This window comes from Chiloscyllium plagiosum, chromosome 18 (assembly GCF_004010195.1).
Source record: "Chiloscyllium plagiosum isolate BGI_BamShark_2017 chromosome 18, ASM401019v2, whole genome shotgun sequence".
NCBI classification, from domain to species: Eukaryota; Metazoa; Chordata; class Chondrichthyes; order Orectolobiformes; family Hemiscylliidae; genus Chiloscyllium; species Chiloscyllium plagiosum.
Genome location: NC_057727.1, coordinates 65,316,469 through 65,328,320, shown reverse-complemented (window position 1 = coordinate 65,328,320; position 11,852 = coordinate 65,316,469). Strand labels below are relative to the sequence as shown.

At 38.2% G+C, this 11,852-nt stretch overlaps 1 protein-coding gene across 1 annotated transcript in view; it reads left to right on the top strand.

Moving 5' to 3' along the window:
• Positions 1-11,852, top strand: part of dnah1 (dynein, axonemal, heavy chain 1) — a 420,700-nt gene that overhangs the window by 118,290 nt on the left and 290,558 nt on the right. The window contains exons 21-25 of the mRNA XM_043708503.1: positions 4,143-4,396; positions 5,993-6,205; positions 6,456-6,620; positions 8,967-9,088; positions 11,201-11,306. Coding sequence (XP_043564438.1) covers positions 4,143-4,396; positions 5,993-6,205; positions 6,456-6,620; positions 8,967-9,088; positions 11,201-11,306 — 860 coding nt within the window. The remainder of the gene's footprint in view (positions 1-4,142; positions 4,397-5,992; positions 6,206-6,455; positions 6,621-8,966; positions 9,089-11,200; positions 11,307-11,852) is intronic.

Sequence of the window (11,852 nt, the reverse complement as noted above, 5' to 3'; positions counted from 1 at the left end):
GTGAGGCATTTGATAAGGTTCCCCATGGTAGGCTTATGCGGAAAGTCAGGAGGCATGGGATAGAGGGAAATTTGGTCAATTGGTTCGAAAACTGGCTAACCGGTCGAAGGCAGAGAGTGGTGGTAGATGGTAAATATTCAGCCTGGAGCCCAGTTACAAGTGGAGTTCCGCAGGGATCAGTTCTGGGTCCTCTGCTGTTTGTAATTTTTATTAATGACTTAGATGAGGGAGTCGAAGGGTGTGTCAGTAATTTTGCAGATGATACGAAGATAGGTGGAGTTGTGGACAGTGAGGAGGGCTGTTGTCGGCTGCAGAGGGACTTAGATATGATGCAGAGCTGGGCTGAGGAGTGGCAGATGGAGTTCAACCCTGCCAAGTGTGAGGTTGTCCATTTTTGAAGAACAAATAAGAATGCGGAATAGAGGGTTAATGGTAGGGTTCTTAGTCAGGTGGAGGAACAGAGGGATCTTGGTGTCTATGTACATAGATCTTTGAAGGTTGCCACTCAGGTGGATAGAGTTTGTAAGAAGGCCTATGGAGTATTATCGTTCATTAGCAGAGGGATTGAATTCAAGAGTCGTGAAGTGATGTTGCAGCTGTACAGGACTTTGGTTAGGCCACATTTGGAGTACTGTGTGGAGTTCTGGTCGCCTCACTTTAGGAAAGATGTGGAAGCTTTGGAGGGGGTGCAGAGAAGATTTACCAGGATGTTGCCTGGAATGGAGAGGGAGTCGTACGAGGATAGGTTGAGAGTTCTCGGCCTTTTCTCGTTGGAACGGCGAAGGATGAGGGGTGACTTGATAGGGGTTTATAAGATGATCAGAGGAATAGATAGAGTAGACAGTCAGAAACTTTTTTCCCCGGGTACAACAGAGTGTTACAAGGGGACATAAATTTAAGGTGAAGGGTGGAAGGTATAGGGGAGATGTCAGGGGTGGGTTCTTTACCCAGAGAGTGGTGGGGGCATGGAATGCGCTGCCCTTGGGAGTGGTAGAGTCGGAATCATTGGCGACCTTTAAGCGGCATTTGGATAGGTACATGGATGGGTACTTAATCTAGGTTAGAAGTTCGGCACAACATCATGGGCTGAAGGGCCTGTTCTGTGCTGTATTGTTCTATGTTCTAACTCTACTTAATTTTTTTTTAAAACCTGGCTGGAATAACTGATGGTGAAATGTCAATAGCCTACATTTGTATGAACTTCCAGAAAGAATTTCATAAAGTCCAAAATTGTTAACCAAAGTTGACAGAAAAATAAATGACATTATTAGCTGTAAGGGCTGAAGCACAAAATTACAAAGTGATATATACAAAGAGGTATTGAAAAGTGTGCCCAATGGATTTCAGAGTATAGAAATATGCGGCTATCCACATTGGATTAAATAGGATACTTTTTCAGTGGTAAAGGGCAAAATTAGTGGAGATGCAAATAATTTGTCAGTCTAGGTCCATAGAACATTAAAATATAATGAGCAAGTACAGAAAATAATCAAAAAGGCTAATGCAATGGTAGACTTTAGAGGTCTAGAACTAAAGGAGAAGAAGTCATACTTCAGGTATACAAAGCTGCTTCATCAATAACCTTCCCTCCATCATAAGAAGTGGAGATGTCCACCAATGAGTACACAATATTCAGCCCCATTTGTGACTCCTCAGAAACAGAAGCAGTCCATGTCCAAATATAGTAAAACTTGAACAGCATCCAGGCTTGGGCTGAGATGTGGTAAGCCACATTTGTGCCACACAAATGTCAGGTACTGATCGTCTTCAATAAGAGACAGTCTAACCACCATCCTTTAATATCCAATGGCTTTACCATCACTGAATCCTCACTATCAACATCCTGGGCATTACCATTGACTAGAAATTCAACTGGACTAGTCACATAAATACAATGGCTACAAGAACAGATCAGAGGCTAGGAATACTGCACCTTCCAACTCCCTAAAGCCTGTCTACAATCTACAAGGCACAAGTCAGGAATGTGATGGAATATTCACTTAACTGGATGAGTGCAATTCCAATAACATTCAAGAAGCTTTACACCACCCAGGTCAAAGCAGCTCATTTCAATGGCACCACATCCACAAATATCTACTCCCTCCAATAATCTGCAAAATGCACTGAAGAAATTCACCAAAGATCCATTGACATCCATTCCAAACTCAAGATCATTATTATCTAGAACAATGGCAACAGATACAGGGGAACACCGCCACGTCCTGCAAGTTCTCCTACAAGCCATGATTTGGAGATGCCTGTATTGGCTAGGGTGTAAAAATTAAAAATCACACAGCACCAGGTTATAGTCCGAAAGCTAGTGCTTTCAAATAAACATGTTGGACTATAATCTGGTGTTGTGTGATTTTTAACTTTAAAATCCTGAAATCACCTCCCTAATGGCATTATAGGTCTGTCTACAGAAAATGGACTATGACAGTTCAAGCAGTCAGCTCATCACCACCTTCTCAAGGGCAAATAGTGATATGCAATAAATGCAATGCTCACATTACACGTATGAATAAGAAAATCTCCATCCAAATTAATGCTGTTACTTGATCTTCCAAGCAAAGATAATTTCTTATCACTAGGTATTACTTTCAAGGTTGTTGTCCATCACCAACATTGTACACTGTTCTCTGTTCTGGCTGTCATTTTGGAATGTCAAGTGCACAAGTATATTTAGTCCTCAATCTGACTACCTTGCAATCAGGTTTCTGTAATTGATTAAACTTACTGATTACTTTTTGTTCTCTTGGTATCTTGGTATGAGTGTTTCATTCATTCAAATTCAGAGCCTTTCATTTTAATTTTTCTTTTGCCTGACTATTTTCTGCTTATTTCTTGCGTTTCTTGCTGCACTTTACCACTTTGCTTTATTCCCTCAACTTTTACATTTCAATTTCTAAATTTTGCCTCCCCTGATACCTCCTTCCCAATCTTTTATTTTAAAGCCCTTTCTTCTGTCTGAGCTATTCAATTCACCAGGACACTAATTAGAACTCAGTTTAGATTGAATCACCAAACTAAACAGCTTTCTTTTCCCCATGTACTCTATGAAATGAAACATCTTCCTTTACTCTTTGACTCAAATATTTAACTCACTGGTATGCTTGACTCCATTCCAAATTGTGTATTGTTAAGATATTAATTCTTGAGTTTCTGCATGTTAGCTTTGTTACAACCAAAGTTGGAGAGGTTTATTGTTTTCTTTTCTAGTTCCTCTCCTCCACTGATCACAACAAATGTTAAATTTAACCATGGTGATAATCTTACCAATTACATAGGTCTCAGACTATGCCAGGTTCAGTATTAAGACATTTTTTTTTCATCAAATAATTAACAAATAATCAGTGTGTTACCAAAACCAAACTCACTCAAAGATATGAATATTGAATTATGCAAAAATATCTACTCTTTTAAATAAAAAAACAATGCACACACCTGTTTTTAAGTCTGAAGAGAAACATAAAATTAAAACTCCGCAGGATGTGAACTTTAAAGTCCTTTGTTCAACTAATAGTAAAACTCACGAAAGAAGAATAAGTCATAGATGGTCCCAATTGGTATTCCAACTCCAAGTTATTCTGCGCACATACAAAACTGATAGCGTTGGTATGTCTTCCTGGAACAATTGTAGTTGGCTAAAATCCCTTTGTATTAAATGGTGGGAACATTCTAAGAAAATCCTCTTTGGGAACAGTGCTGTAACACATGAAAATGACTTTCAGTTCACACACTTTGCTGTTGCCTCTCAGTAAGTCTTAAACTCTCGCTCATTGAATTTTAAAAAATGCACTAGTCTTCTTCCATTTGCAAACTGGGCCATGTGACCTTCTTCCAGTCCTATGACTCTATTTGAGTTCCCTGCTCCTCGCACACTGTTGCTAGCATACCCAATGCCTTTTTCTTAGCAAAGTGGCCTTCGTTTAAAAGTTCAAGACATATTTGTTGTACTCCCATGATTATTTTATTAAATGGGATGTCATTCAAGGAGCATTTAAACTTTCAATAAGTAACAATGTAAACCACAGTAGTTGATGGATTTTCTGTTGCTTTCTCTTTTTAGCCTCACCCACAATATTAAGAAATCCGTGAAACATTGTAACCCTTGCAGTCTGACATTCATTCACTATTTACAGGCCTTGCAGAAGTTGCAATAAAAATCCGATCAATGGTTGAAGACTTTAAGCCACATATCCCACTGATTCAAGCACTGCGGAATCCTGGCATGCGAAACAGACACTGGGATATGATATCAGAACAAATCCAAATAGCTGTTAAACCTAAGGCTAACCTAACATTTTCCCGGTGTTTGGACATGAATCTTCAAGATCATGTAGAGACTATTTCTAAGGTGGCAGAAGTAGCTGGAAAGGAGTATGCCATAGAACAGGTAGGTATTTCAAATATGATTTTGATACTTTATACAAAATAAAAATTGGAAAAACTGCAGATTCTGTAAATCAGAAACAAAAATAGAGATTGCTGGACAAGCTCAGCAAATATGGCACTTTCTGTGGAGAGAAAGCAGAGTTAACATTTTGGGTTGAGTGTTCAGAACTGTTTTGAGGAAGGGTCATGGCTGGAAATTTGTGTACAGTTCTGATCACCACATCACAGGAAGGGCATAATTTCTGTAAAAAAAAATTACAGAGATGATTTAAACAGGCTTGAAAAAATTGCAGGTGTGAAAGAAAATTGAATACGTTAATGTTTTTTGCCTGAGAACAGAGGAGGCTGAGTGGTGTTTTAACTGAGATATATAAAATAATGAGGGTTTAAACAAAGTAGTTAGGGAAGCATTTTTCCCCCAGCAGATAGATCAATTCTTGAGGGCACAGTTTTAAGGTGGTTAAGATGATTAGAGTGGACCTGAGGGAAAATGTTTTGGTGGGTATCTGGAGTTTGCTGCCCAGTTTTGTGGCTAAAGCAGAAATCCTAAACTTATTTTAAAAAAAAGGATCAAGTGCTGGTAAATCAGATTAGAATGGATGGCTAATTTATTCAGGAGGAAGTGAGGACTGCAGGTGCTGGAGATTGCAGACAAAAAGTGTGGCACTGGAAAAACATCCGAGGAGCAGGAGAGTCGACGTTTCAGGCACAAGCCCTTCATCAGGTTAATTTATTCAGCTGGTGAAACCACAATGGGCTAAATGGCCTCTTTTTATATTATAACTTTTCTATATTTTTGGCAGTTTCTCAGATTGTCACCATATAGATGGTGGTGTGCAAAAGGCAGAATATTAAATAGTTTCCACTAAGAGACATAGGGAGGAATCCAATAGGATTCTGAGCATTGTGGGTTTTGGAAAGCATATAGTATATTAATTTATTGTTACATGTATTTATGAAAGTGCAGTAAAATCTGCTTAAATTGCCATAATTAATCTGGAGCCATTTTATTTACATAAATTATTTAAAAAGAAATAATGCATACAAAGTTAATACAAATTTCATTTTTTTTGTTCCAACCGTGACTTCATAATTTCACAAGTGGCTATGGTATGCCACTTTACTATACGGCCTCTAAAGCTACCCCTGAGGCTGCAACAGCAAGGAGGAAGCATGCTGAACCTCTTCGAAACATATAAAATTCTGACAGGGCTGGATAGTCTTAATACTGGGATGATGTTTCTCTGACCAAGGGGCCCAAGACAGGTGGTCATGGTCTCAGGTCATTTTCAACTGAGATGAGGAAAAATGTCTTCACTCAGAGAATGGTGAATCTGTAGAACTTTACCACAGAGTACTATGGAAGCCAAGTCATTGGATATATTTAAGAAAGAAAGAAATTTCTAGAGGCGAAAGGTGTCAGGAGGCACAGGGAGAGAGCGAAAATATCGCGTTGAGATAAAGGATCAGTCATGATCATATTGAACAACAGAGTGGGATAAATGGGCTAAATGGCCTACTCCTTTTCCTGTTTTCTACATTTCTTTGCAAATAAAGTGATCTCTCACTATTAATGTTGATATCTTCTTATTCATAGGCCCTTGATAAGATGGAGGGTGAGTGGGAAGATATTAATTTTGATGTCATGCCATACAAAGAAACTGGAACATATATTTTGAAAAGTCCAGATGAAGCCTCTCAGTTATTGGATGATCATATTGTCATGACACAGAGCATGTCTTTCTCACCCTTCAAGAAGGCATATGAGGCAAGGATCAGTAGTTGGGAAAACAAACTGCGCATGACACAGGTGAGCAAGAATTTTTAGGCATGTCATTTAATTTCAGTTTCATATATCAATCAACCTTTAAATCATAAATAATGGGAAAAAAGTGCTGGTAAACCTGGTCTTCTAAACCCTATAAGAAATAAAGTATTAGATTTAATCTGGCCTTTCCATAGGATCTAGTCAAATTAATTCACTTGAATAAAATAAGCAGTTGTATTTGTCATTAGCGTTAGTAAGGATTACACTATATTTGTGTTTCATGTTGTTTCAGGATGTCCTGGATGAGTGGCTGCTGTGTCAGAGATCCTGGCTTTACCTAGAACCTATCTTCAGTTCTGAGGACATCAACAGACAATTGCCAGTGGAAAGTAAACGATACCATACTATGGAGCGATTATGGATAACTATCATGAGAAATGTAAATGAAAACAGAAAGGTATTGTTGCTATCATGCTATTTTTAACAGAATGAACATCTTTCAAGAATTTTTTTTGTATTCTCTCTTTCATTGGCTTCCTGCACCATGCATCTAGTTAAGAACGCTGATAAGTGTCCTGTTTGATTTTGGAACCAACTGGCTCTTCATTCTAATGGAAATACCTAGAACATCGCATCTTACAAAACATTACCTTTCAATTCATTTGGAGACTTGCATGCATCATCCCTATTTCCCACTTACTACCAGAATATTTGTTTTCTAATCCTGCTACATAGCCTGAGTTTCCCTATATTTATTTCCATGCATGTTTTGGCTGCCACTCCTGACTTAAACCCACTTCTATTTCAAATTTTTCTTTTCTCCAACATTTTTAAAATCTCTTTTCACCTTACACCTTCCAGATTCCTCTCTTCCGTTATCAAAGCTCCTTTATTTCTCTCACATACCTACCCCACCTTTTTAGCTCCCCTCAAACTTCCTATTCTTTTGCCACCACGTCAGGGTTGTCTCACTCATAAATAAGCCTGTAGCTGCTCTTTGCTTTCCTTGGCATATTACAAAGTGTCTGTTATAGCCTCCTTATGAGCTGTACCCCACCTACCACATCATATTTTTACATTAACCTTCCCACTCAACAATCCCTCCATGGCTTAACCTTTCTCACCCTTCTCAGTGCTAGCCCCTTGACTCTGCCAGTGGACCAGCTCTCATTGCCCCTCTCCACAACTCCCTCCAGAATACACATTCAATTGTGAAGAAGACCTTTGGCATCCTGGAACTTATTGTGGTTGACCACATTGAGATCAATCTGATTGAAGATTAATAACATCTTCTCCCTAAATGAAGCATCTCTGACTGGCTGTATCTTCTACCACATGCCCCATCAAAACTATCTGGATGGTGTTCTCACTCTTTACAAACCATACCTTGGTCTGTCTCCTATTTTTCTTTCAAAGGGACACTTTCTCCTCTTTTTGACATCTCATGTTATTTCACCTTCCTCACTTGTTATTTAAATCCTTGTTCTCTACTTCCTTTCCAACACACTGGCAAATTTCACCTTAGTATATCTCTCTCCTTTCCTCCCTCAGCTCTTGCACTGAGCATTGTCTTATCCTAAATTAATTCAACTTCCATCTCAACTCATCATGTCTATTTCTTCTGAGTTTATGTGCCTCTATTCTTAGCCACCCCCCGACCTTGCCATTTCACTCACAACTTTCCTTGTGTCAATCCAAAATCACTTGCATTTATCTCTCAACCCTGTTTTCTTCCCTGTCTGGTTCTCAAACTAAAATCTCTCCACATTCACTAGTGTCACCCAAGTGTTTGTCCTCTGTTCACTGTGATAGTCTGCTGTTGTTAATCTTCTCAAGACCCTCCTTACAACTAGTGCTTTCTTTCACCCTGGCCATTTCCCTGGTTTGGCCCTTAGCTCTTCTTCCTTAAGATTAAGGGATACAAATATATATGGTTAATGTTTAAGGTGGACAGTTATTTTAGTAGTTCATCATCAGTTCTGGCTAGATCACGCAAAGGTTGATTAGATCCTATCTCTACTGCCAAGACGCTAATGTCCAAATCCCACCATAAGACCTTGGTGACTAATCTCCCCTTTTCTCACCGTAACCCACTGCAGCATTACAACACTCTTTCAATTCAGATATCTTGAATTTCTCTCTCTTAAAGGTACCACCACTGGTAACCATATCTTCAGATGAGTAGGCCTTAAACACTGGAATTTTCTTCATAAGTTTCTCCACCTTTCTTTCCTCCTATAAGCATTTCCTTTAAACCTATCTCTTTGACCCATCTTTTGATCATCCATCCATTATCTTATTATGTGCTTACTGGCGACATTTGTCACATACTGCCACTGTGAAATGCCTTAGAAACTTTTGGTACTTGAAAGGTACTTTAAAAATCTGAATTGATGTTGTGGGGTGAAGATTCTGGAATTAATTTCTGGAATTAATGAAAAGATTGTAGACAGGTGCCAGAGCCTATTCAATACATAAATTAAAAAGCATTGAACTTAGATCAAATGTACTGAATATCTCCCATCAAGCAACAACATTGTAATAGGCTGTGAAAATAATGTCGATCAAGATACACATGCCAATGGCTCTGCCGTGCTGTTGTTATGCAAAAGAAGCCACATCTGATGAAACCTCTTCAACTGGACCTTGAGAAGACAGGAGGATTTTGTTAAAGCAACACATTCTGGTATTCCAAATGAGCAAATTCTGTAGTACAAAATTGATTGTTACTGCCATTTGCCTTTGTTACAATGGGCTCAGGAGGAGATTGCTTATTGATTGACATCTTGGATTCTTTTAACAGGTTATTGAGATATGTCCTGAATTAAGGTTACTGGACAACTTACGTGAATGTAACAAACAATTGGATCTTGTACAGAAAGGTCTAAGTGAATATCTGGAGACAAAGAGAGCTTCCTTCCCAAGGTAAGAGATTAATATTCTTTTCAATGCCAATTTTATGTGAACATTTTTTTCTGGAGTTGATGGTAAGAGAGATTGTGTAGTAGAACATCTGTTTGTTTTATGAGTAATAAGTGCTAGGTTATGAAACAAATTCAGAATCAAATCAGTTTAATTGAAGAAAATGAAATTAGCTGGGTGAAAGAAAATTGAAGGTCTCCTTAAAAATAGTTTTGCAATATTTGTCTATGCCAAGAAATTCCAGTGTCTAAAATGAAGTCTTTCCTTTGAGACCACCCGTTTCAACCTAATATAATTTTTCAAATGTGGTGCAATGACAATACTATTTCATCTGAGTCCTCAGATTGCTGGTTTGAATCCCACTTCAAAGACTAGCTTAAATTTGGACTAATAGTCCAATTCTGTCCAATGGTTTACCTGGATTAACATCAGCTATTTTAGCTTTGTCGCTGGACAGGAGTTGAATTGCTTTCATCATTTATAACACTGAAAGAGTCATCAAGAGAGCAGTTGATTGCTTATTCATTGATTGACTAAGGTCAGTTGAGAGTGTGATTAAGATGTTCTGTCACCTTTCTAGAACTTGAGCTTTTTCTGTGAACAGTGTAGATTATTGGCACCAAGGACATAAATCCATATATATAGGTTTCAAAACATTACAAAATCACTTCCAGTCTTTTTGTTATGAACATGACTGATGTTTGTCTACTTTCTGATTCAGCCACGCATCTTGCGTCTCTGAGTTTGCATTGAATGGCCTATGAATGTCTCATTAGTCATTGTTCTTGAACAGTGACCACTTGTCAATAATATACATTTTGAAGAAATAATGTTTCTTCAGTAATTTCTGGATTACCTCATTGCTCTTATCAAACCAATCCTGATTCAAATAAGAAGTAGAGCCAGGTATCTGTACAGCAGTGAGTACAGAAGAGTCGTCCTGAATACAGTGATGTCTGTGTTTGCGGTACCTAGCCAATTCTTGAATTTCTCTGAGAGATCTCTTCACAACAGCTTTTTTGAGCCTTGAGACATTGAGACACTTCTGGAGCTCCTTGCCTTGGCCACAGTTAGGTTGGAGATATATCTTGAAATGATAAAATGATGGTCAGTCCAGCGATTAATGTTGTACTAGCTATGATTTCATGCACGTCCTACTTGTCCACATGCCTAGTGATGAAATAGTTAATTACATGCTGATATTTAAGACATGGTGTTGCAAATCGGGAGGCAAAAAATAAATTAGTGATTAAAAGATCATGTTCAGTACAGATTTTCCGCAAGAGTAGACCATTCCTGTTACACCTTCCACAGCCATTTTTTGATGACCTGTCACACACATACATCAACCTTTGCATTGAAGTCACCAAGTAAAATTATCTAAACATGTAAATGTATCGTTAAACATATACTGTGCATTAAGTTTATTTTTAATATTAAATCTGTGCTCCCTGGCTTCAGAGTTTATGGTATGTTAATGTTTTATTGGGTTCAATTTATTTATAACCCCTGGAATCATAAAGGCTTCAAATAGTCACCTCTTGTAGTGTAAACATTAATATTAATGCTCTCCTTTTTATAAGGTAACCAGATTAGTTCAAGTGGACACAAAGCAGTGTTCTATATACAATATGTATTATTTTGGACTACCACAGCCATAAATCACAAGATCCTGTTTGGTTTTTCTTCTTCTTCCACTGGTTACCATGCTGATGGCATCAACAAGCTATTCACCAGGCACTGCCAGATTTCGCTCCTGTGTTGCCTCCCGCAAATGTGCAGATGCAATTCATATTCATATTGCTCTTTGCATTTCTCCAGAATCACGATATTGCAGGTTTTCATATTAAATAGAGTCTATTATTCATAAGCCCATTCCTTGCATGATCAATCCAGATCCAGCTGGATTTGCTCCATTTATTCATTTTACTTACAGCCCTTCTGTGCAATATCATAGAGCAACCATCTTTGAAGTAGAATTGGAAGGTTAGGAAATAAGCATATAACAATTCCATCTTTGGCACTGGGTAAGTACAACAGGTAGATAAATATAAGTGTGGTAGTCTAATTACAAAATTGCACAAAGAGCAGAAATTTTAATTTTTTTTATTACAGATTCTACTTCTTGTCAGATGATGAATTACTTGAGATCTTGTCTCAGACTAAAGATCCTACTGCTGTTCAGCCTCACCTGCGGAAGTGTTTTGAAAATATTGCTCTTGTAAGTCAAAAGAGAAGGAAACAAAGGAGCTAAAACACAGTGGTTAAGTGCTAAATCTCAATCTCTGGGACCCTCTTTCTGCTGCTGTAGAATCCCTCTGTAAAATGAATTTGAAGGGTCATAATCTAGCTTCTGGTGGGCAAGTGAGCACCAAACAAAATAATGGCCATTGTTTCAGCTGGAACTAAACATGTTCAAGCACCGGAGAATGCCTGCCTGGGTTTTTTTTCTTAAATGCCAGACTGCTGCAGTAAAAAGCAAACTTTCGGAAGTTAGGGCTGAGGCAGAGTGGAGGAAGCTTTACTGAGTGTCTGAATGTTTCAAGATGATTTAGGAATATCTGATTATGATGCTTGGTGTTGGAAATGTTCCAATCCCAGCACAAACATCTGATTATCTTGATCAATAAAACAATATTATCAAGAATGTTTTAGTTGTAAACATCAATGTCAGGGCATTTCATGAAGATAGCTAGAATTAATTTGTGGGCAGGGGAAAATAGAGATGTACAGACAGCGCAGTATTTTTTTAAACTTGATTCCAAAG